The sequence below is a fragment of the Coregonus lavaretus genome (assembly GCF_964263955.1).
Source record: "Coregonus lavaretus genome assembly, chromosome: 21".
NCBI classification, from domain to species: domain Eukaryota; kingdom Metazoa; phylum Chordata; class Actinopteri; order Salmoniformes; family Salmonidae; genus Coregonus; species Coregonus lavaretus.
Genome location: NC_140008.1, coordinates 40,079,848 through 40,106,644, shown reverse-complemented (window position 1 = coordinate 40,106,644; position 26,797 = coordinate 40,079,848). Strand labels below are relative to the sequence as shown.

The 26,797-nt window shown below is 45.2% G+C and overlaps 1 protein-coding gene across 1 annotated transcript in view; it reads left to right on the top strand.

Annotated features, from left to right (window-relative positions):
• Positions 1–2,646: 2,646 nt before the first annotated feature.
• LOC311149318 (SH3-containing GRB2-like protein 3-interacting protein 1) overlaps positions 2,647–26,797 on the top strand; it is a gene marked incomplete at its 5' end in the record, with an annotated part of 101,034 nt that continues 76,883 nt past the window's right edge. Inside the window, 2 exons of the mRNA XM_084186464.1 lie at positions 2,647–2,689; positions 13,086–13,130. Coding sequence (XP_084042590.1) covers positions 2,647–2,689; positions 13,086–13,130 — 88 coding nt within the window. The remainder of the gene's footprint in view (positions 2,690–13,085; positions 13,131–26,797) is intronic.

Below are 26,797 nucleotides of genomic sequence, written 5' to 3'. Positions count from 1 at the left end.
ACCCTATTGAGCTGTTGTGGGAGCAGCTTGACCGTATGGTACGTATGAAGTGCCCATCAAGCCAATCCAACTTGTGGGAGGTGCTTCAGGAAGCATTTTGTTGTTGAAAAGGGATGTAAAGGGATCCAGAGAGGAATGATGGAGGAACGATGTGCCAAGTGCAGGACTGCCCTCTGCTGATACTGTAGATGGGTAGAAGAAGAGAGTAAAAGTAGGTCAGTGAGAGAGACAGAGGGAGAGAGACAGAGGGAGAGAGACAGAGGGAGAGAGACAGAGGGAGAGAGACAGAGGGGGAGAGACAAAGGGGGAGAGACAGAGGGGGAGAGACAGAGGGGGAGAGAGAGAGACGGAGCGAGAGAGAGGGAGACAGAGGGGGAGCGAGAGAGAGGGAGAGAGACAGAGGGAGAGAGACAGAGGGAGAGAGACAGAGGGAGAGAGACAGAGGGAGAGAGACAGAGGGAGAGAGACAGAGGGAGAGAGACAGAGGGAGAGAGACAGAGGGAGAGAGACAGAGGGGGAGCGAGAGAGAGGGAGCAGGAGAGAGAGAAGGAACGAGAGAGAGAAGGAGCGAGAGAGAGGGAGACAGAGGGGGAGAGACAGAGGGGGAGAGAGAGAGAAGGAGCGAGAGAGAGGGAGACAGAGGGGGAGCGAGAGAGAGGGAGAGAGACAGAGGGAGAGAGACAGAGGGAGAGAGACAGAGGGAGAGAGACAGAGGGAGAGAGACAGAGGGAGAGACAGAGGGGGAGAGACAGAGGGAGAGAGACAGAGGGAGAGACAGAGGGGGAGCGAGAGAGAGGGAGCGAGAGAGAGAGAAGGAACGAGAGAGAGAAGGAGCGAGAGAGGGGGAGACAGAGGGGGAGCGAGAGAGAGGGAGAGAGACAGAGGGAGAGAGACAGAGGGGGAGCGAGAGAGAGGGAAGAGAGAAGGAACAAGAGAGAGAAGGAGCGAGAGAGAGGGAGACAGAGGGAGCGAGAGAGGGGGGCGGGAGAGAGAGAAGGAACGAGAGAGAGAAGGAGCGAGAGAGGGGGGCGGGAGAGAGAGAGAGGGAGAGAGAGCGGGAGAGGATGGGGGGATGTCATGGCAGCCAATTTGTTTTTCCAATTCTGCTGCATTTGAAATGGAAAATCCCCCACCTTGTTACAGTGTCAAACCTGTGGGAGGAATATCTGGCAATTAAGAACTACTGTATCATGAACTTCAGAAGATGAATGATTGTTTCTGTAAATGTCGAGGACAGGCTGTTGAGCTCTGCTAAAAGTGGAGGAGGAAACGAGATACTGAGATGAGATGACACTGCAGCAGCAGGCTCAGCTCTGCTCTGATATTATGATATCAATGACATCATTCTCACTGCTCAGGAGCAGAGAAGGCAATTCTTGTAAGGATAGGTCATACAGTATTCTGAGATTAAGAGTCAGTTGAGCCAGCCAGTAGTCATGTTTTATGTATGAGTTATACACGTGTAATAGATGTAGGGCCGTCAGGACACATCATCCAGTCACAACTATAACTGTTTGATTGAGACTGTATCCGATCAGGCCTGAGAGAGGCAGTGCCTCACTTCAACAGGATAGTCTAGGCTTAGTACAAATGTGTCCTGTCTGATTTTACATTTCTAGATGCCTTTTAATTTGTCCGTCTGTCATCACAGTTATGCAGTCAGTTCAGTGTCTGATTTCAGTGTCTAAGACGACATCTGATTAGGTGCTGAAACTGCAATCTATTACATTATTTGTTTTCAGCCATTTAAATTCAATTGCATTTTGATGTGGTAGGTAATTTGATCTGTTTTATACCAACCCATCTATGTAACATATGTGACCCCTGACATCTAAGGGTGGTTAACCATTGCATAACAGTGACGTTTAAAAGACATCTCAACACTTCTGCCAAGTGTAATAATCAGAGTGATGAGTTCAGAAGGCCAGTGAGTGTTATGACATACTCTGGCAAAGTGTCAGAAATATAGAAAGAGATGCACTGTTAGAATACAACCAGCAGGAGGCAGCAGAGGCATGTGGCACTGATGTCTGCTGCATAAAGTTTGTCTTTCCATCCTGTTTATTGTACAGTTTACAGTTTTATTTCCTGCATACGTAAATGAGAGACTGTTAAAAGTAGGAGGATTCATCCTATTTCAGCGTATTTCTCTACTAATCTCACAAATTTTCCCTGTTCTCAACCTTATCTCTCTCCTTCATCTCTCCTGTCTCCCTCCTTCCTCTCTTTCCTCGTTTCCCTCTTTCTCCCAGGGTGCTAGGGGTTAATGCCACTGGCCCAGTGTGCAGTGCAGTGCATAGAGAAGTGGCTCTGTTCTATACAGGTCAGGTACACTCAGGCTGTTTGTGTATAGTCACCTTCACTGACTGACAGCGGCCCAGACAGCACTTCTACAGAAGGACATTACCATTCTCCACAGGTCCTTCAGTGTGTGTGTGTGTGTGCTTGCGTCTGTCCACTCAGCCAGGGAGCTCAGTCAGGTGCAGTCATCCTCACCCCTCCTTTAATGCGACTGGTCCCTCTCTTTCTTTCCCTCCTCACAGACTCTCAGCCATCCGTCTCTATTTCCATTCCTTCGTCCCTCCATCCCGCTATGCGCCTGTGGATATTCCAGATATGAGACCTGCTCCATGGAGATTGCTGTAGATGGCTGAGGAGCTGTGTACCGGCTGGTTTCGCATTGTTGCAGGTATGCGCACCTCTCTCTCTTTCCTCACCTATCTGTCAACTTCCTCTGTATGAATGTGCGTGGGTGTATTCCATTACTGCACTGTAACTGTGTGCGTTGTGGTGCTTACAAGTTTGTGTGTGTTCTATAGTTGTGTTGTCTTTTTATGGATGTGCGTGTGTATGTATACATACCCCTCCCAAATGTACCAGTTACTCTCTTGGTTGTGTTTGGTGCAGAGGCGTCACAGGGAGGTATAGTAGAGAGAGGCCCACAGTGTAGAACAGAACAGTGCCCCTGTGATCTGCTGCTGTCCTTAAAGGATCCTCTAGTCTAGCTGCAGTAGAAATGGGTCAGGAGCTAATACAGTTTGTGACTATCACACAGCCAAGGCCCAGAGAGGGTAGAGCTGCAGCACAGAGGGGTAGACAATGGGTAGGTGCTCTTTTCACTCTGCTTTGTCTCTCTCTCTTCATATCTCACTCTTTTTTTTTCTTCTGTCTGTTTCTCTCTCTTTCTCCTGTTATCTTTCTCTTCTCCTTTCTGTGGGTTTTGCTCAGGACTGACTGTGTTCAGCTCCTCCTGCTGGCTATCTGACTTAACTGCTTGTAGTTGTGCAGAGTGCTGCTACTGATGGGAGCTACCATTATCTTCCAAATGCAGGGGTCCCAGACTCCAGTCCAGGAGAGCAATAGCATGTGCATGTTCTTTGTTTCAGCCGAGCTCTACCACTATTGCTTCAGCTAATAACTTCATCACAGTCTTCAGTTTAGAGCTGAGTTGGAACAAAAGCCTAAATACCCTGGACTGTAGCTCTCCTGGGCCGGAGTTGGAGACCCTCGGTCTGTATGGTGCTTGTTGGTCAGTATGCATGTGTCAATAAGCATGCTTGCAGTAAGCTGTTATTGTGACAGTGACCTACCATTCCCTGAGCTGTACTACAGTTTTCCAGCCATAGAAATAAAGTAACTAGAACGGACAAAGCCCCTCAGACCACAGCAATTTCAAATCAAAATCACATTTTATTTGCCACATGCTTCGTAAACAACAGGTGTAGACTAACCGGCCCTTCCCAACAATGCAGAGAGAAATAAATGGAAAGAATTCAGACCCCTTGACTTTTTCCACATTTTGTTACGCTACAGTCTTATTCTAAAATTGATTAAAATGTTTTTTTTCTTCCCTTCATCAATCTACACACAATACCCCGTATTGACAAATCAAAAACCCGGAAATATCACATTTACATAAGTATTCAGACCCTTTACTCAGTACTTTTTGAAGCACCTTTGGCAGTGATTACAGCCTCCAGTCTTCTTGGATATGATGCTACAAGCTTGGCACACCTGTATTTGGGGAGTTTCTCCAATTCTTCTCTGCAGATCCTCTCAAGCTCTGTCAGGTTGGATGGGGAGCGTTGCTGCACTTGCTATTTTCAGGTCTCTCCAGAGATGTTCGATTGGGTTCAAGTCCGAGCTCTGTCTGGAACACTCAAGGACATTCAGAGACTTGTCCCGAAGCCACTCCTGCGTTGTCTTGGCTGTGTGCTTAGAGTCGTTGTCCTGTTGGAAGGTGAACCTTCGCCCCAGTCTGAGGTCCTGAGCGCTCTGGAGCAGGTTTTCATCAAGGATCTCTCTGTACTTTGCTCCGTTCATCTTTCCCTCAATCATGTCTAGTCTCCTAGTCCCTGTCGCTGAAAACGATCCCCACAGCATGATGCTGCCACCACCATGCTTCACCGTAGGGATGGTGCCAGGTTTCCTCCAGACGTGTCGTTTGGCATTCAGGCCAACGAGTTCAATCTTGGCTTCATCAGACCAGAGAACCTTGTTTCTCATGGTCTGAGAGTCCTTCAGGTGCCTTTTTGCAAACTCCAAGCAGGCTGTCGTGTGCCTTTTACTAAGGAGTGGCTTCCGTCTGGCCACTCTACCATAAAGGCCTGATTGATGGGGTGCTGCATAGATGGTTGTCCTTCTGGAAGGTTCTCCCATCTCCACAGATGAACTCTGGAGCTCTGTCAGTGACCATCAGGTTCTTGGTCACCTCTCTGACCAAGGCCCTTCTCCCCCGATTGCTCAATTTGGCCGGGCGGCCAGCTCTAGGAAGAGTCTTGGTGGTTTCAAACTTCTTCCATTTAAGAATGATGGAGGCCACCGTGTTCTTGGGGACCTTCAAAGCTGCAGAAATGTTTTGGTACCCTTCCCCAGATCTGTGCCTAGACACAATCCTGTCTCTGAGCTCTACGGACAATGCCTTCGACCTCATGGCTTGGTTTTTGCTCTGACATGCACTTTCAACTGTGGGACCTTATATAGACAGGTGTGTGCCTTTCAAAATCATGTCCAATCAATTGAATGTACCACAGGTGGACTCCAATAAAGTTGTAGAAACATCTCAAGGATGATCAATGCGAACAGGATGCACCTGAGCTGAATTTTGAGTCTCATAGCAAAGGGTCTGAATACTTTCGTAAATAAGGTATTGATTTTCGCTTTGTCATTTTGGGGTATTGTGTTTAGATTGAGGATTTTTATTTATTTAATCTATTTTAGAATAAGGCTGTAACATAACAAAATGTGGAAAAAGTGAAGGGGTCTGAATACTTTCCGAATGCACTGTAGGTCAGGGTAAAGTGACTAAGCATCAGAATAGATAATAAACAGTAGCAGCAGCGTATGTTATGAGTCAAAAGAGTCAAGAAACGGTCAGTGCAATTAGTCCAGGTAGCTATTTTGTTAACTATTTAGCAGTCTTATGGCTTTGGGGAAGAAGCTGTTGAGGGTCCTGTCGGTACCGCTTGCCATGCAGTAGCGGAGAGAATGGTCTATGACTTGGGTGCCTGGAGTCTTTGACCATTTTTAGGGCCTTTTTCTGACACCGCCTGGTATAGACGTCCTGGATGGCAGGGACCTCGGCCCCAGTGATGTACTGGGCCATACTCACTACCCTCTGTAACGCCTTGTGGTCGGATGCCAAGCAGTTAATGGTGTTGGGGTCTTGCACGGCCACGCAGTCGTGGATGAGCAGGGAGTACAGGAAGGGACTAAACACGCACCCCTGAGGATCAGTGTGGCGGATGTGTTGTTGCCTACCCTTACCACCTGGGGGCGGCCCGTAAGGAAGTCCAGGATCAAGTTGCAAAGGGAGGTGTTCAGTCCCAGTGTGCTGAGCTTAGTGATGAGCTTGGAAGGCACTATGGTGTTGAACGCTGAGCTGTAGTCAATGAACAACATTCTCACGTAGGTGTTCCTCTTGTCCAGGTGGGAGAGTGCAGTAAAGATTGTGTCATCTGTGGATCTGCTTGGCGGTATGTGAAGTGAAGTGGGTCCAGGGTGTCTGGGATAATAGTGTTGATGTGAGCCATGACCAGCCTTTCAAAGCATTTCATGGCTACAGATGTGAGTGCTACGGGGCGATAATCATTTAGATAGGTTACCTTGGTGTTCTTGGGCACAGGGACTATGGTGGTCTGCTTGAAAGATGGAGGTATTACAGACTTGGTCAGGGAGATGTTGAAAATGTCAGTGAAGACACTTGCCAGCTGGTCAGCGTGTGCATTGAGCCTCCTAGTAATCCGTCTGGCCCCACAGCCTTTTGAATGTTAACATGTTTAAAGGTCTTACTCACATCGGCTACAGAGGGCGAGATCACACAGTCGTCCGGAACAGCTGGTGCTCTCATGCATGGTTCAGTGTTGCTTGCCTCGAAGCGGGCATAGAAGACATTTAGCTCCTCTGGTAGGCTCCCGTTGTAATTCGTGATAGTTTGCAAGCCCTACCACATCTGACGAGTGTCAGAGTGGCGTAGTAGGATTTGATCTTTGTCCTGTATTGACACTGCCTGTTTGATGTCTCGTTGGAGGTCTTAGCGGGATTTCTTATAAGTGTCCCGCTCCCTGAAAGTGGCGGTTCTATCCTTTAGCTCAATGTGGATGTTGACTGTAATCCATGGCTTCTGGTTTGGATATGTACGCTGAGTATACAAAACATTAAGAACACCTGCTCTTTCCATGACATAGACTGACCAGGTGAATCCAGGTGAAAGCTGTGATCCCTCATTGATGTCACTTGTTAAATCATTTTCAATAAGTGTAGATGAAGGGGAGGAAACAGGTTATAGAAGGATTTTTAAGCCTTGAGACAATTGAGACATGGATTGTGTATGTGTGCCATTCAGAGGGTGAATGGGCAAGACAAAATATTTAAGTGCCTTTGAACGGGGTATGGTAGTATGTGCCAAGCGCACCGGTTTGTGTCAAGAACTGTAATGCTGCTGGGTTTTTCACGCTCAACAGTTTCCCGTGTGTATCAGGACTGGACATCCAGCCAACTTGACACAACTGTGGAAGGTATTGGAGTCAACATGGGCCAGCATCCCTGTGGAATGCTTTCGACACCTTGTAGAGTCCATGCCCTGACGAATTGAGGCTGTTCAATATTAGTAAGGTGTTCCTAATATTTGGAATACTCAGTGTATGTACGGTCACTGTGTGGACAACGTTGTCGATGCACTTATTAATGAAGCCGGTGACTGATGTGGTAAACTCCTAAATGTTATTGGATAAATCCCGGAACATATTCCAGTATGTGCTAGTGAAACAGTCCTGTAGCTTAGCATCCACTTCATCGGACCACTTCCGTATTAAGTGCGTCACTAGTACTGTACTTCCTGTTTGAGTTTTTTCTTGTAAACAGGAATCAGGAGGATAGAGGTATGGTCAGATTTGCCAAAAAGAGGGCGAGGGAGAGACTTGTGTGCGTTTCTGTGTTTGGAAGAGTTTTGTCGCCTCTAGTTGCACAGGTGACATGCTGGTAAAAATGAGGTAAAACGGATTTCAGTTTCCCTGCATTAAAATCACCGGCCACGAGAAGCGCCGCCTCTGGATGTGCATTTTCTTGTTTGCTTATGGCCCTATACAACGCGTTGATTGTGGTCTTAGTGACAGCATCAGTTTGTGGTGGTAAATAGACAGCTACGAAAAAGATAGATGAATTCTCTCTTAGTAAATAGAATGGTCTGCAGCTTATCAGGAGGTATTCTTACTCAGGTGAGAAAAAACTAGAGAGTTTCTTAACATTTACAGCTGTTGTTAACAAAGAGACACACCCCTCCCCTCTTCGTCTTACTCAAGGCTGCAGACCGGTCTTGACGATGCATGGAAAAACCAGTGAGATGTACGGTACCAGTGAAAAGTTTGGACACACCTACTCATTCAAGGGTTTTTCTTTTCTTTTTACAATTTTCTACATTGTAGAATAATAGTGAAGATATAAACTATGAAATAACACATATGGAATCATGTAGTAACCAAAAATGGGTTAAACAAATCAAAATATATTTTATATTTGAGATTCTTCAAAGTAGCTCAGCGTTCAACACCATAGTGCCCTCAAAGCTCATCACTAAGCTAAGGATCCTGGGACTAAACACCTCCCTCTGCAACTGAATCCTGGACTTCCTGACGGGCCGCCACCAGGTGGTAAGGGTAGGTAACAACACATCTGCCACGCTGATCCTCAACACGGGGGCCCCTCAGGGGTGCGTGCTCAGTCCCCTCCTGTACTCCCTGTTCACCCATGACTGCATGGCCAGGCATGACTCCAACACCATCATTAAGTTTGCCGATGACACAACAGTTGTAGGCCTGATCACCGACAACGATGAGACAGCCTATAGGGAGGAGGTCAGAGACCTGGCCGTGTGATGCCAGGATAACAACCTCTCCCTCAACGTGACCAAGACAAAGGAGATGATTGTGTACTACAGGAAAAAAAAAAGAGGACTGAGCACGCCCCCATTCTCATCGACGGGGCTGTAGTGAAACAGGTTGAGAGCTTCAAGTTCCTTGGTGTCCACATCACCAACAAACTATCATGGTCCAAACAACCCAAGACAGTCGTGAAGAGGGCACGACAAAGCCTATTCCCCCTCAGGAGACTGAAAAGATTTGGCATGGGTCCTCAGATCCTCAAAAAGTTCTACAGCTGCACCATCGAGAGCATCCTGACTGGTTGCATCACCGCCTGGTATGGCAACTGCTCAGCCTCCGACCGCAAGGCACTACAGAGGGTAGTGCGTACGGCCCAGTACATCACTGGGACTAAGCTTCCTGCCATCCAGGACCTCTATACCAGGGGGTGTCAGAGGAAGGCCCTCAAAATTGTCAAAGACTCCAGCCACCCTAGTCATAGACTGTTCTCTCTGCTACCGCACGGCAAGCGGTACCGGAGCGCCAAGTCTAGGTCCAAAAGGCTTCTCAACAGCTACTACCCCCAAGCCATAAGACTCCTGAACAGCTAATCATGGCTACCCGGACTACTTGCACTTTAACTCTACCCACATGTACATATTACCTCAACTACCTCAACTAGCCGGTGCCCCCGCACATTGACTCTGCACCGGTACCCCACTGTATATAGCCTCCCTACTGTTATTTTATTTTACTTCTGCTCTTTTTTTCTCAACACATTTTTGTTGTTGTTGTTTTATTTTACTTTTTTAGAAAAAAATAAATGCATTGTTGGTTAAGGGCTGTAAGTAAGCATTTCACGGCAATGTCTAAACCTGTTGTGTTCGGTGCATGTGGCAAATAAAATTGTATTTTATTTTATTTGATCCATGTCCTTGTTCAGCCACGAATCCGAGAAACATAGAATATTACAGTTCTTCAGGTCCCGTTGATAGGATAGTCTCGAACAGAGCTCGTCCAGTTAGACTGTGTGGCGCACAATTGGCCCAGCGTCGTCCAGGGTAGGAGAGGGAATGGCCAGCAGGGAGGTAGCTCAGTTGGTAGAGCATGGCGTTTGCAACGCCAGGGTTGTGGGTTCGATTCCCATGGGGTATGAAAATTAAAAAGAATAATGTATGCACTAACTGTAAGTCGCTCTGGATAAGAGCGTCTGCTAAATGACGTAAATGTAAATACTATTTCTATGGTTCCGGATTATCTCTTCCTTTTGGCTTTTGACAGGGCTGTGCAGGAGCTTCACACGGGTAAACAGAGAGGACTGTGGGATAGCTTCCGCTTTAAATCCCTATGAGATACTTTTGGCCATGCAATGTATGTGGACACCTGCTTGTGGAACATCTCATTCCAAAATCATGGGCATTAATATGGAGTTGGTCCCCACCAAACTTTACAGTTGGCACTATGCATTCAGGCAGGTAGTGTTCTCCTGGCATCCGCCAAACCCAGATTAGTCCGTCGGACTGCCAGATGGTGAAGCGTGATTCATCACCCCAGAGAATTTGTTTCCACTGCTCCAGAGTCCAATGGCGGCGAGCTTTACACCACTCCAGCGCACGCTTGGCATTGCGCATGGTGATCTTAGGCTTGTGTGCGGCTGCTCGGCCATGGAAACCCATTTCATGAAGCTCCCGACGAACAGTTATTATGCTTCCAGAGGCAGTTTGGAACTCGGTAGTGAGTGTTGCAACCAAGGACAGACGATCTTTACGCGCTACGCGCTTCAGCACTTGGTGGTCTCGCTCTGTGAGCTTGTGTGGCCTACGAACATCGCGGCTGAGCCATTGTTGCTCCTAGACGTTTCACAATAACAGGACTTACAGTTGACCGGGGCAGCTCTAGCAGCGCAGAGATTTGACAAACTGACTTGTTGGAAAGGTGGCATCCTATGACGGTGCCATATTAAAAGTCACTGAGCTCTTCAGTATGGGCCATTCTACTGCCAATGTTTGTCTATGGAGATTGTATGGTTGTGTGCTCAATGTTATACACCTGTCAGCAACGGGTGTTGCTGAAGTAGTGTATCTAAGGCACTCCTCTGCTTTCCTGTTCTCTCCTCTCCTGCTAGCTCCTCTCATCTCTTTTCCCTCATTCCCTCATCAGCTCTTCTTTCCTTTCCTCTATTGTTTACCCTCATTTCTTTCAATTTTTTTCTCATCTCTCCTTCCCTCAATCGGTTGTCTTGCGTGTCCACCTGATTCCCTGTGTTTCTCTATCTTGTGGCCTCCTTGCCCCTCTCATTCTGTAGTAGTCTCTGGTGACTAAGGTGGCAGTTTCCCAGCCCCTTGCTGTATAGTCATGACTGAGTCAGTGTGTCCTGCTGGTTGTTCTTCTTCTAGTTAACACCAATGTCTCTCCTCTCAATGCCACCATGTTCCAGAATCAAAACACAGCATAGGGCTTTAGGCTTTATTTAACAAGTCCCCTCCTCCCCTCTTTTTCTCACTGCTCACCGGCTGGTGGCTAAATCTCCTCTGGGGAACAGTGGCGGAGAGTAACAACCTCGTCTGGCAGAGCTAGGGGGTAGCCTGAAGGATGGAGGGATGGAGGGAGAGGGGGAGGATGAGATAAAGCTGTGGGCAGGGAGAGGACTCCTCTCAGGAAGCATCTGCTGGGTGTTAAGGATACAGAGGGAGGGAGGGAGGGAGGGATGGAGGGAGGGAGGGAGGGAGGGAGCATGCCATGGCTTAATGAGGGGGGAGAGAGAGAGGGGGAGAAAGGGGCAGGGAGCAAGCAAGCAATGAAGAGTGAGGGAGAAAAAAAGAGGAGAGAGGAAGAGGGAGAGGGAGAGCATTTCACATGGGCTTGAGCATGACTCGGATAATGCATTGTGCATGAAGAGACACAGGGCTGGCTCAATTTAAAGTGTGACAGACTGACTCATAAACAGGCAGGACAGCATGTCTCTCATCTGTGTTCCTGTGTATGAAACGTAACTTACATCTGTCTTTAAATCTGAATCGTTTATAGATATAGTATATTCTGCAGCTGCAAGTGATTTAGTCATTTGTTGTGTAATATTATTTGTATTACAAGAGTAACTCTGTCAGTATTATCGTGGCTGCTGTTGTTGTTGTTGTTATGGAGGCTTCAGCAGTGCTTGGCTAATTGTCAGTCTGTCCTGCAGCTCATGTCTCTCTCTGTTCAGTCTCTGCTCCATAGCCAGAAACATAAACATCCTCTATCTCCCTCTCCTCTTCTCTCTCTATTCCCCCCCACCCCCCATTGCTATATCTCTCCCCCATCTCTCTTGTTCTCCCCCTTTCCTCTCTTTCACTCTCTTTGTCTTTGCTCCATTAGTGGTCATCCCTTAACCTCTGGCACCATCCATCCCCGCATGTAAAAATAATCACCAGCCTCCATGCACACACACACACATCCACACCTCCCTCCCTCGTTCTCTCCCCTCCCTCCCTTCCTCCCTCTCTCCCTCATCCCCTCTCGCTGGCGGCAGGCTGAGAGTAGCGGTACACACACCTCCCTCCCTCCCTCCCTCCTCCTCTCCTCAATCTGGGTCTATCCAGGCTGAGAGTAGCAGTAGCAACATAAACGATAGCTGACCGTAGCTCCTCCCTCGGTTGGGCTGGGTCTGGAGAGGCAGCTGTACACAGCGTCGGTCTCCCTGACGTCACAATGATTGATCGTTATCCCCAGTGGCAGTGGCAGCAGAGAGGGAGGGGCGTAGAGAGAGAGGGATGGTGGGAGGGGGAGAGAGAGAGCAGTCATACTGAGCCAGCAGGCAGAGCAAAAACAGTGATATAGAAAAGGGAGGGAGACAGAGAGAAGGCAGAGCACTGTGTAAATACTTTTAAAATACAGTCAACCTACAGAAAAATGAATATGCCCGCTAGGAGGGGAGATACATTTGTTCTGTAACCAGGATCAGGGTGTGTGGGTTCGTGAGTTTGTGTCCTGAACATGGGCTGTCAGTTCACTTTAACCTGCACGTTATTCTGGCAACGAGCAAATAATTAATCTCATTCATCGCTCGGCAGAGTCTGCATACGCAAAAGGTAGGCAGGGGAGGGGTGTGTGTGCGTTATTTATGTTCGCTTGTGTGTGTGTGCGTGTTCTCTATGCGTTAACATGTCTATGTTTGAGTTTGCCTGTGTGTGTGGGTAGGTGTGTGTGAATGTGTGTGCGTATAGATGCGTGTATGAGGGAGGGATGGAGGGAGGCTACTTGTTTGTCATTCTCTAGGGCCAGGCTGTCATGGGATGCATGCCGAATGCATGTGACTCTGCAGAGAACCTCAGGGATTGGCTGAGAGCAGCTGTGATCTCAGCAAGCCTCCATCTCTCTTTCTCTTTGCTCTACCTCCCTCCCTCTCTACTCTTCTATCTCTTTCTCTTTTTTTCCAATGGTTTTTTTTCTCCTCCTCTCAGCATCCTTGGCTGATTGTGTAAGTTAGAGGCGCCGTAGGAGTGGAAGCAGCATCCATGGCCTAAGCCCCAGCCTCTCTCGGGCTACTGATCGGCGCTGAGCCCAGCCAGCCCCCCTCTCTGCCCAATCGCGGTGCATGGACCATGGGCCAGTAGACAAACAACGTGTGGGGGTGTTGGTGGCTGTGTGTTAGCCGTAGCGCTAGGTTAGCCCTGTGTTAGGTTCTGTTCTCTATTCTATCCGTGTCATCTGGTAACCAGGGGCTTCTCTCCCCTGCTTTCTTTCCAGGCTCCTTGGAGATAGAGGAATGCAAATCTGCAATCATGATGGAAGGTAAGACACACTTGAATGTATTATTTATCCGCCTCCTCATCTGCTAGCTGTGTGTGTGTCGGTGTGTGTGTGCGTGTCGGTGTGTGTGTGTCGATCGGTGTGGGTGTTTGGCAGCTTCAAATGTCATAAGCAGCCCTCCTATTTTGAGTGCATGCATTCCAGTGATCTTGCATGTCGTTTGGTGGGAAGGGCACAGCCACTGTAGAGAACGTCTCTCTCTACCATGCCAACACAATGGCTGAGCTAATTGAACACTGTGTGTTTTTTTCTCTCTCACCATCTTCCCTTCCCGTTGTAAAGGATTATTGGGATTTATTGTGCAGAAGGGCTTATGTGCCCAGCTGGCTAGCTTGTATAAATTCTCTTTGTATGGAGCGGCATACACACACACACACTACACACACAGGGTACACACGGTGTGTTCTGCTGTAGCCTCTATCTGCGCGGCCACTAGCCTGCTTGCGTTGCGAGGCCATTTTCAAACGGAGGTAGCTGCGTTCGTTCATGTGTGCACCCTATGGATAGATTGATCTGTCACAGTCACCGCTGTTCGGAAAACACACATGACATTCTGGGTGTTGATGACATCATCTGTCTGCAGTGATGGAGAGAGCGAGGAACCTTTATTTACACACTCTGTAAACGACAGGATTCATTTAATACATTTAATCTGCCTGCTCCATTTTGAATCTCATCTCCATAATCTACGACGTACAGAAAAGCAATACAGATCTATAATCTATTTGTGCTGTGATTTATCTTCAGAAAGTGTCACTGTTGTGGCAATATTACTATTAATCTGGATGTATACTGAACAAAAATATAAATGCAACATGCAACAATTTCAACGATTTTACTGAGTTACAGTTCATATAAGGAAATCAGTCAATTGAAATAAATAAATGAGGCTCTAATCTATGGATTTCACATGACCGGGCAGGGGCGCAGCCATGGGTGGGCCTGGGAGGGCATAGGCCCACCTAGTTGGGAGCTAGTCCCAGCAAATCCGTTTTTCCCCACAAAAGGGCTTTATTACAGACAGAAATACTTTTCAGTTTCATCAGCTGTCCGGATGGCTGTTCTCAGACGATCCCACAGGTGAAGAAGTCGGATGTAGAGGTCCTGGGCTGGCGTGGTTACACATGGTCTGCGGTTATGAGGCCGGTTGGACGTACAAATTCTCTTAAAACGACGTTGGTCCAAATGAACATTCAATTATCTGGCAACAGCTCTGGTGGACATTCCTGCAGTCAGCATGCCAATTGCACACTCCCTCAAAACTTCAGACATCTGTGGTATTGTGTTGTGTGACAAAACTGCACATTTTAGAGTGGCCTTTTATTGTCCCCAGCGCAAAGTGCACCTGTATAATGATCATGCTGTTTAATTAGCTTCTTGATATGCCACACCTGTCAGGTGGATGGATTATCTTGACAAAGGAGAAATGCTCACTAACAGGGATGTAAACAAATGTGTGCACAACATTTGAGAGAAATAAGCTTTTGTGCGTATGGAACAATTCTGTGATTTTTATTTCTGCTGATGAAACATGGGATCAACACTTTACATGTTGCGTTTATATTTTTGTTCAGTATATTTAAGCATGATCATTTTATGTTCATTGTATGTCTATACCATCAGCACCTTGGCGTTCCCCCTACATTACGGTAGAAACATGTTGTTAACCATCGGCTGGCTCTGCCTGTCTGTGTGTTTAGACAAGAGTGATCCAGCCTGTCTGTCATCCCCAGTCCCTGGCGGCCCGTTGGCAGTCACAGGTTGTTGGCTTGGCTTGTGCTATAGAAATAAAATTACTAGAACGGTTATCCCCATTCAAGTCAATGTTCTGTGGCCTAAGGAACTTTTCCTGTTCTAATAATTTCTATGGCTTCTGCTCCAGAGTCCAGCCACATAAGAGGACATTAGGGTACAGTGATAGAATTGTATCATAACAGCAGGATTGAGTCTAGTGGAAAACACGTCAGAAAGGCCACCAGAAAACCCCCATGATTTTTAAACATGGATAGAACCCCTGATTCTCTCATAGTGACATTCACACAACACAATCACTGATCAATTTGGCCTAGCATTCATACTGGGTTCTGACATTGTTTTCAATCTAATTATTTCAACCAACCCAATAGATATCTATTGACAGACACAACAGTTTTGTGAGATAAATCCTGTACATCATGTGCTCTCTGTCTTAACTAGTGTATCATAATGGTGTTACTCTTGGTCCCGGATCGTGACCTCTGGACAGGTCACATGATGTAATGCTTTCGGAATGGTCATCAACACCAATGGTTTATCATGACATTGTTCCAGTTCACCCCAGTTAAAGCTCTTCACTTCCCGAGTCCATTGACAGTGACTGATGAGATGTTGAGTCAGTACAAAAAGCTATAGGTTATAAGACATGCCCTACAGCCCCCAGTGACTTTGTGATCCACCCATCACTCCCTCCCTTCCTTACTTCCTCTTCTCTCCTGTGTGCATGCCATCCACCTGAAACCCTGATGAAGGAAGCTTGCTGTCAAAACATTGGTTATCATTACATGTTTTGCATTGGGGCTAGAGTGTGAGGCTATCTATTCCTTTCAAAGTGCGTGCCATGCTATCTATCTATCGATCTATCGATCTAGCATATCTATCTATCTAGCATACCTATCTATCTAGCATATCTATCTATCTAGCATACCTATCTATCTAGCATATCTATCTTTTTGGCAGAGTGGAGATTATGCTTTGCTAGCTAGCTAGAGATCCGGTCTGGCAGAGGCTTCCCTGCAAGTGTCACGGGCGAGGTGTTAGGTAACGTTAGGTAGGGGTTGGAGGTTGCATGGGGACGAAAACGACAGTCACGCTGTGCCTTTAAATAGCCCTCCATTAGCATGGCTAGCGCTGTCTTAGCGTGGCTGTGTGACACTGGATTACTAACTGTCAGGTGTAAAGCGGACGTTAATCCCTGTTAGCAGTGCTGTTTAAAGTCCCACTGCCAGGAGGACCGAGAATGGGAACGTTACTATACCGGAAACCATAGAGAGTTGTATCTCTACAGAGTAAACACCCGGCTTAGCTGTCAAGGATCGATGTGAAGGTATAGTGTAGGTGTGCTAGTACTGGAATAGATCATATAAGTGAAACTGGTTGGAGGTACTCAAGGACAGGTTTGGGAAACACTGGAATAGGTGGATGTACTGTAGGTTCCTGGTATTGTTGTGGAGAAACAAGACTTATTACATAATCACCATTGGGTGCTTATTATGGTATTATTAAGTCATGTTAAGGTTGATAAGCAGGGACTAAACAGTTAACCAACCATACAGGCAGATCTTGAGACGCCCTCAGGACATGGAATAAGACCCCAGAGGGAGGCCCATTCTTGGGCGCGTTAGCCCTGGGTAACCGCCTAATGCTATGTGGTATGGTTTTAATATAGTTGAAGCTGTGACGGCAACGGGGAGGCCCGGGTGGTCCCAAATGGTGTCCAGCTAGGGCTAACACCAGGGCTATCACCACGGTTGGCATCAGGACAAGACAAGGGCCTAGGAGGGCCACTTTAAATAGGAGTTTTTAAATAGTGTTCTTGCTGTTTGTTTCCTGTGACTAGTTTTAGGTCTGTACTAGGTCCCACCCTAGCATTACACTACATGACCTCGCCCCTGAGGGTGTTACCATAGTTCCCAGGGTTCTCCCTCCCTAGTCGGTTGGTGCCAACCTCAGCCTACAACACCAACCCTGAACACTAGCTAGCATATAGCCACACTCTCATCCTGAACCATAAAACAATACTAAAAGCAAAGATAAGAATTTACATTAATCCCATCATAAACATGACATTGAAGCCAAAAAACAACATAGTAGTCCTTTGATCTTCCCTTGTTTTTTTATTAGCATAGTGTTGTGAGAGATGTACTATACCCCTGTGTTACTGTCCTGGTCTGTTGAGCTGCAGGGGCAGAGCTAGACAGGAAGCAATAGTGCATAATGTCAGGGCTTCTGGCAGCTCAGAAGGAAATGCCTTCATTGTGAAGGGAGCGTCACTCTGCTCTGCTCTGGCAGCAGATGCTTTTAGAACATGTGTTGGGACTGGAGATGTGTCTGTCGACTGTGGAGCGGACCAGGGGAGATTGGGGACGGGGGAAAGAGAGGTGAGGGGCAAAAGGGGGGGCAGTGACATCTGGAGGTATTCTCAACAGGTGACCCGTTTGTGTGTGGAGCCACTGAGGTGTGAAATGGTGTGTGTGTGTCAGAATGAAGAGACAGGCCACAGAGGAGTAAGAGATCATTTTAGGGAAGAATAGGGTCTTAGTTGCTGTGAGGGACAATGATTCTGACAGAGACCCAAAGGACTCAAAATGAACTTCCCAACAACAAAGGCAAGCAGTAGGGACAGGAACTGGGCAGAGGAAGGGGACTGTCGTCTGGATGAATTGTCCTTCATTCACCTCTCATTCACACACATATTAACATCCACCTTTGGCTGTATTCTTGGGGTCATTGTCCTGTTGGATCGTAAATCTTCGCCCCAGTTTAAGGTCGTTTGCACTCTGAAGCAGGTTCTCATCAAGGATTTGCCAGTTTTTGGCTCCATTCATCGTTCCCTCTATCCTTACTAGTCTCTCAGTCGCTGACTCTGAAAAGCATCCCAATAGCATGATGCTGCCACCACCATGCTTTACGGTAGGGATGGTGTTAGACGGGTTATGAGCTTTACCTGATTTTCTCCAGACATACTGCTTTGTGTTCAGGCCAAAGAGTAAAATGTTTGTCTCATCAGACCACAGAATATTTTGCCTTATGCTCTGAGTCTTTCACGTGCCTTTTTGCAAACTCCAGGCGTGCTGTCATGAGCCTTTTTCTCAGGAGTGGCTTCCGTCTGGCCACTCTCCCATAAATTGGTGAAGTGCTGTAGATACTGTTGTCCTTTTGGCAGGTTCTTCAATCTCAGCCAAGGAACTCTGTAGTTCTGTCAAAGTGGTCAATGGGTTCTTGGTCATCCTCCCTGACCAAGGTCCTTCTTGCCCAGTTGCTCAGTTTGGTCGGACGGCCAGCTCTAGGCAGAGTCTGGGTAGTTACATATTTTCTCAATTTCCCAATGATGGAGAACACTGTGCACTTATATAATTATTTGGTACCCTTCCCCAGATATATGCCTCATCACAATTCTATGTTGGAGATCTATGGACTGTCCCTTGGACTTCATGGTATAGTTTCTGCTCTGACATGCACTGTCAACTGTGGAACCTAATATAGAGAGGTGTGTTTATTTTTATATGTTTTATTATCCGTTTTTTATATGGAATTTTGCATTGTACTGTGAAACTGCATGAGGTGTTAAAATCCCATTTGTCAACCAACCTTTTACACTGGGTGAAAAGGGTCAATAGCAGGGGATATCTTTATCTATGTATTTCTGGATATCTGAAATGTTATTAGATATAAGGAGTTGACATGCTCCAGATACGCATGTCCTTAATTTCATATACGGAGCTAAGATATTCTCTGTAATGGGACAGTTGCTACATGCATCCAATCTGCACCTCATAAATCTCCCTGCTACCGTATGAGTCCAGGGAGATATCTGGGGCGAGATACGTTTAAGACACGCACCTGATGTGCGTGCACCCGCTTACATATTTGTAGAATATTCTAACTCCGGAAAGGGTATGTGTCAACATGCTGACATAGCTAAGCCTTTATACTTTGGCATGAACGAATCCACATATTTTTTCAGAAATGTATCATATCTGTAGTCCTTACCTGATATATTATGTATCTGTATTTTTATTTAAATGCATAATTAAAATAGATATCCATACATGATATGTAATATTCATCCTCGTATGTCTGATCAAAAATGGGCTAACTCCGACTCATGATCAATGTCCAGCGGCCAAAGTATTTTACCTGTTTAGGCGCCAAAAATCATTGTGCTTCTTCACATGAAGGTGACATGTCTGGGTATACATTTGCACCATATTCAGTAGTAGGCTAAAAGTCACAAAGGCAAACATTGTCATATTTAATCCAAGTTGCTATTTCAAAGCACATCTCTGCTATTTCTGTTTAAAAATGCAGCATAGTAAATCCAGAGCTCCAATCACAGCACATGTTTTCTGGAAAGATGCAAACGTAGGCCAATCTTTGCTAAAAAATGTATTTTCTGATAAATAAATAAACTACAAGTTACACACCCTCAATACCCCTGCCTGCCCTGTTTGTTATGGACGATGGATGCGATGGGTGAAGATTGGGTCATCAGCGGCGGTCCCTCGCAGTCCAGAACCAACGTGGTGGTAGTGTTGGTCTGTGATCCACTCCAAACTGTCAATGCGTAAATCATGAAAAAATGAAATATGATGAAAATATTGCCATTTCACATAACCATACCACAAGGTAGCTACTCTACCTGCTTCATTCATGATGAGAAAACGAACTGTTCTTTTTGTGTTGCTATTTGAAATGCACTTCAAATAAAGTTTGAATTAAAGTTTGATTTGATATTGGATCTTTAATTGATGATTGTATGAATATAGACTCCATTAACTTTATAGTCTATCATTCTTATTAAGACGTTTAAAAAATATATGAACTAGGTTATAGGCCTACTAAATAGATGTTTGGAGTAGATTACCTGCTGAGCTGAACTGGGGTGTGATATGAGGACAATAGACAAGGTGTTAGGGGCTATTAGCATGTGTAAAGATCCATGACCTTCTAGAGCTGACTAATCAAGACTGGTCAAGCTCTGTTTTTATTCGGATTTCTCAATACTGAGCTTCTACTTAAAGATATTCTGATTTACATGTACACACTCGGAAAACAGGCCATTTTACGCAGTGTCTATCGGTGAGTGTGTGTATCTCTGTCCGTCTGTCTCTCAGTGAGTGTGTTTCTCTGTCCATTTGTCTCTCTATCGTTGATTATGTGTATCTCTGTTCATCTGTTTGTGCATCTGTGAGTGTATGTTAGCTATGTGTATCACTCTCCGTCAGTCTGGGTATCTACGAGCGTGTGTTAACGAGCATAGCGGGCAAGCTCAGGTCCCAGATTAGAGCCTTCCTGAGCATGTGATTAGGAGGCCTCTCTCTGTCTCTCCTCTTAGACACACACACTGGCACACACACACAGGCACAGGCACACACACACACACACACATTCACACTGCAGAAACTTCTGATTATTATAATGTCTCTGACAAAGAGCAGAAGGAAAAATAGATACAAAAAGAAAGCTAAGGAGAGATAGAAATAACTGTAGGAGTGGAGGGAGAGGGACAACGAGACGTGTATGGTGTGTGTCAGGAAAAGACAGGTAAACAGAGGAGGAGAGATGTAGAGAGAGAGGAAAACAGTCAGAATGCGTCAAGATCGACTGAGAGAGCGATAGCATGAGAGTAGGAGAGGAAGACGGACAGGGACACTGATAGTGTGAGAGGAGGCGAGGGAGAGACCGAGGGAGGGAGGGAGGGAGGGAGGGAGGGAGGGAGGGAGAGAGAGATGGAGGGAGGGAGGGGGGAGAGAGGGAGAACTCTATGGTCCCAGTGTCCCCGGATGGCAGCCAGCGCAGGCCAATATTTGATTGAGTCACTGTCCTGCGTGTGACATCACTGGCCTCTGGGACTCCTATTGGCTCTGAATCAGGAAGTCCAGAGGGGGTCTGAGAATTATATAGGGGCCAAATTACTCATTATACTCTCTACGAGAATGTATACTTTTCATTTTGCCCCTATTTGTACCCAAACAATGCCAACCCTGATATTGCATGCGGCTCTGCCACCCCGTTGCTCCAGCCATGTGCCCTAGCCAGAGGGCTGTGCCAGGCTGCCAGCCCATTTCATCTGATAATCTTTCTCTTCTTTTAATTAGAATGCTCTCTCTCTCCTCTCCTCCTCTCCGCTGAGTGTCCTCCATTTCCTGTTGATTTGATTGTGGACGTCCTCTCCTCCACTCCTTCCTTCCTTCCTGTGTTGAGGAGGGAGGTATGGATAGGGTAAAGGAGGAGAGGGGATGCCCTGAGGGAAGTTAGTGTGATAGCATTACTGGGTGATCTGAAAAGTCATAGTCAATCGATCAATAATATAATAATACTTTTAGCAAAAAAAAATATTTTTAATTCACAATCTGTAGAAGCAATGAGAATAGAAAGGTTCAGAACTTTTGTAAAACATCACAGTACGGTTGAAATTTATATGGCAAATAGAAATCCTATATGGATGGTGTTAAGAGATAGATGGGAGGTATTGAATGGAGTTGAAGGATGGGACTAATAACAAATAACAACAAATAATAACAAAGATAGCTAATAATGTAAGCATACTGTGTCCATAATAAGTATATAGGTTGTATGTTGGGAGCTTTTGGGAAAAAGCACAGTTAGAAAGATATGGCATATAGAAGCAAACCGGATGGACATCATGAAAATGATCGGAGAGGTTGAGAGTAGAAGAAGTTCAGGAGCAAAAACAAAAACAAAAAACAAATATAATATAAGTATTGTAAAATTGACTGTGTCCATAAGGTGTATATAGTAAGTATAGGCTGGAAGTAGAGGCCTGGGCATTGTTGTTCACTAATTTACCCCAAGTAGGGAAAGGATGGCGGGGTTGAAACGTAATAAAGGGGAGTATATATATAAAAAACATGGGGGGCTGGAAGTGATGCAGACAATTACATTGATAGAAGTTCCAATCTACACAAACTTCTTTTTTTTTTTGGGGGGGGAGGGGTGGATCAGCTTAATATGAATATATTAAGCTGATCCACCCCCCCCCCAAAAAAAAAGAAGTTTGTGTGATTTATTTTTGTAATGTTTTATTAATCTCTTCCCTGTTCTCTTGCCACCATAACTAATTCAGCTGCTCCCACGCTGCCTAAACTAAAAGACTTTGGCAATGTCTCTCTCACTGGACCATAGTGTCTGAAAACGAATACACACTCTTATACAGACACAATATAAAAAGTACCCTGTTAGTTTTATTAATAGTGTTAGACTCACATTTGTGGGCAATCTTAGTGGGCAATCTGATCTCACTTCGCCAATAGATGTGCAGTGTGTTAGATTTGGATGGAATTCAACCAGTGGTTGAAGAGGATTTTAGATGGACTCAGCCACTGTATAGTATAGGTCATGTGTAATTCAACTCTGCAGCAGTGGCATCCATTTTGCTGTAGTCTATAGAACCTCTCTGTGTGTAGCAGTATGGCCGCCTCCATTTGGCTAGGTTTCTCTGTGATGGGATCAGTGCCAGCGCAGTAAAAACAGCTGTCAGTCACTGTGTGAGAGGGATGGAGACAGTGACACAGTAACGCAACATCAGAAAGAGTAGAGATTAGGATACTGTGAGGATGGGTGGAGGGATGAAAGGATGTGTGTGATTAAAATGTGGTTCACAGCTTGTGTGTGTAAATATCTCTGGCCAGCTGTTTGAAATGGCTGACATGTTTGATGTGTGTGTGTATGTGTGTGTGTGTATGTGTGTTTCATGTACTGTATGTGTGTGAGACGAGGAGTAGTACATCCAGTCAGCCAGCTGTGACTGAGCAATAGCTGAATGTGTAGCATCTTGGAGGGTAGGTGGTCTGTCTGTGTGTGTGTGTGTTTTTTGTGTATGTGTGTGGTTTGGTTGTACCAGAAGTCCTCACAAGGATAGTACAACAAGGACAAGTGTGGACATTTCATCGGTCCCCACAAGGTTTAGGGTTAGGGTTACAATTGGGGTTAGGGGTTATAGGTTTAGGGTTAGGTTTAGTTTTAGAGTTTGGGCTTAGGGTTAGGTTAAGGGTTAGAGTTAGATTTAGGGTGAAGGAAAATATAATTTTGAATGGGAGTAAATATTTTGGTCCCCACAAGGATAGTAAAACAAACGTGTGTGTCATGCGTGTGTGTGAGGATCTGAGGGAGGAACTGTAGGATGAGTCATCAGTGTTCACTGTGTGGGCTGTGTCATTTCAAGGATGTCAGACTGAGAGACTATAGAAAAGAGCTGCGACAGTGTAAAAAGTGTTTGTTCTTACATTAAATAGCATTAGCAGTATTTCCATTCTCCATCCCTAAACCCAGTCCTACTTTGTATCTCAGCCACAGCCCCAACCCTAGCTTTTCCCAACCCAGTCCCAGACAACCTTTCAGTCTTGGTAATACTACATTTTACATTTTAGTCATTTTAGCAGACGCTCTTATCCAGAGCGACTTACAGTTAGTGAGTGCATACATTTTATCATACTGGCCCCCCGTGGGAAACGAACCCACAACCCTTGCATTGCAAGTGCCATGCTCTACCAACTGAGCTACACAGGGCCAGTAATACCAGTGATAATTTAGTAGTACCACAACCAGCGTAATTTCCTTAGCCCCAGTCCCAACTCTATAGTCGGCCTAGTTATGACTGCTCCTCCCTGTCTTCTAACCATGCTGGCTGATCAGTCCATAGTCTGAGACACTATTGGTGCTCTCTGGACCTTACATCTCTCCTCCAAAAGCTAAGGAGAGGACAGCTTTGGCCCTTTGTGAGACAGTTAATTATTATGGTTATGTCCAATAAGGATTTTCTTAAGCAGCTTCATCCCTGCTGTCACAACGCCACTGGTACTTGATTTGATAATTATACACACACGATATGGATTTCATTCAAGTCAATGACATACACTATACTGTCCATTAGATATAAACGAATAGCTGTAATGCATTTGAGTCAGTGGTTTGTACCTGCACTTCACATCTATCTTAGGGATAATTTAGCAAAGATGCTTGCTCAGATGTCAGGCCAGATATAGCAGCACAGCACTCCTATTTACTTTGACTGAATCACACTGAGTGAATTGCACCAAACCACCTCCTATGAGCAGGAGAGTAGGAGACCTTGTGTGGGTGTCTCTGTGTGTCTGGGGCTGAGCTGTCATTGTAAAGACCTTTGGGATTAAGACAGGTATTGAGTCATCAGGTTTTCATATAATTACAGCAAATGATTTGGAGTCTACATTTACGTTACTGTGTTCATGTGTGTCTTTTGGGGGTTCATAAAGGGACAGCGTGTGTGTGTTTCCATGCGTGAGTGCGTGCTTGCATAGTCTAACTGACTGCGTGTGTGTGTTGTGTGTGTGTTTCACCAAGTCAACTCACAAATGGACCTCCTGCCAGTCCTCCTCTCTCTTGTCCCTATGTGATGGATGACTCATGGCCAAATAGGATTTCATTAGCAGACATTAGCCCTCTCACTGAATAGAGGACCCATTGATTTTCACCATCAGCATAGAGAGACAGGAGACTGGGCGAATCAGCAAAAATACAACACAAAAAAAACTGCCTTTTCAATGCCTACTGTAAGACTACTGTAAGAGCCCATAGAGCTGAATGGCTGAGGAATGAAAGGGAGAACAGGTTGATGGTTATTCTATCGCGCTGTCTTTGTAAGACTCTAGGCTGACGTCATAGTGAGACAGTGTGTGATGTGTTCTGGCCTTGGTCTGGAGTCTTGTGCAGGGCTTGACATTGACTTTCTTAGTCACTTGTCCTTTGGACAATCCTTTGGACAATATTTCCAAAAATATAGAAAAATCATGGGCCAAAAACTGAAAATTGTGTGATGCAAGGAACCACTTTAAAAAAATGTGGTCTTTGCATATTCAAGCCTGTCTCAAAACACTGCCCCTTTAAGGCTCTCCTGTAGGATAGTTGGCCACCCTTCATAGCCTATAAAATATTGCAACATTACAAAATTACAGCCAAATACATTTTACGTCTTTATAAAATAATTTCCTCATTCAATGAATCAGGGATCCAATGGCTAAAGTATGCGACTTCAAGGCAAGGTTTCTAACTAAGACATGTTTATATTTAACCTTGTAATACTAAAATATTCAGGTTTCAGCGGAGATCTATTTACAGCATGGGAGTTTTGTCAATTATGCTATTCTAATAATATTATTTTTTACGTTGTCAGAATGACATGGCCAATGTTGAATAGAGGTGAATCCCAGCTTTCCAACATGCAGGTGATGACACACCATGACTTTTCCTGGATTTTCTTGACTGTACGAACCCTGTTTGCTGACCAAAGAAATGATGCTATAACTGTACAAATAACTCCCTACACGCTCCAGACTAACAGTTTCCCCTAACCTTTTCAACAAAAATAATCTTATTCAAGTCATTATGAAGTAATTCACAATGCTTTAATAAGAAATGTTAATAGACTACTGAGATGGTATTCAATAAATACGTTATTACATATAACATGTCCAAGAAGGAATGCATGATTCAAAATGCAACCTAATCCAGTGATTGTCATACATTTTGGGGTGATAATTAGGCTATTTTTGTTAAATTTTAATCTGGGCTCCAGAATTGTCAGATTTATTTGTTCAATAGAGATACATTTGCCTTTTGTCTTTATGTGCAATAATATTATATATACTGTATAGGCCTAATTCAATTTATGCTAATTTACCACCTGAGGAAATGGAAACTCAAACACATTAGCTATACTGAACAAAAATATCAACGCAACATGCAACAATTTCAAAGATTTTACTGAGTTACAGTTAATATGAGGAAATCAGTCAATTTAAATTAATTAATTAGGCCCTAATCTATGGATTTCACATGACTGGGAATACAGATATGCATCTGTTGGTCACAGATACCTTAAAAGAAATGGGCCTCACAATGGGCCACAGGATCTCGTCACGGTATTTCTGTGCATTCAAATTGCCATCGATAAAGTGCAGTTGTGTTTGTTGTCTGTAGTTTATGCCTGCCCATACCACAACCCGCCACCATGGGGCACTCTGTTCACAACGTTGACATCAGCAAACCGCTCAACCACATGAAGCCATACACGTGGACTGTGGTTGTGAGGCTGGTTGGATGTACTGCCAAATTCTCTAAAACGACGTTGGAGGTGGCTTATGGTAGAGAAATTAACGTTCAATTCTCTGGCAACAGCTCTGGTGGACATTCCTGCAGTCAGCATGCCAATTGCACGCTCCCTCAAAACTTGAGACATCTGTGGCATTGTGTTGTGTGACAAAGCTGCACATTTTAGAGTGGCCTTTTATTGTTCCCAGCACACCTTTAGTAATGATCATGCTGTTTAATCAGCTTCTTGATATGCCACACCTGTCAGGTGGATGGATTATCTTGGCAAAGGAGAATTGCTCACTAACAGGGATGTAAACAAATTTGTGCATAGAATTTGAGAGAAATAAGCTTTTTGTGCGTATGGAATATTTCTGGGATCTTTTATTTCAGCTCATGAAACATGGGACCAACACTTTACATGTTGCTTTTATTTTTGTTCAGTGTAGATTTCTAACTCTAAATATAACACCTACTGCTAGTAACCATGTATTAATCTAACAGTATATGTAATGTCCTAAAAATAACTGTGCAATGAGGCCTAGTGCAGTCGCGATGGCCAATTTGCAATTTCTAAACCATATCAGATATCTTGATTGTAAGATAGTGTACTTTGAGCTCAATAATGATAGTTGAGAAATACAGATTATAGCTACAGAGAGCTGAGACCCTCCTCTCTTTAGTATGGACAACTAGTTGCTTCCAATGTTGTGTTTTTGTCCCTCAATTGCATTTTGAAATGTTATACAATCATGAGGGGCACACAAGGGGGGAGAGAGAGTGTGAGAGGCTTGTTTAGAACA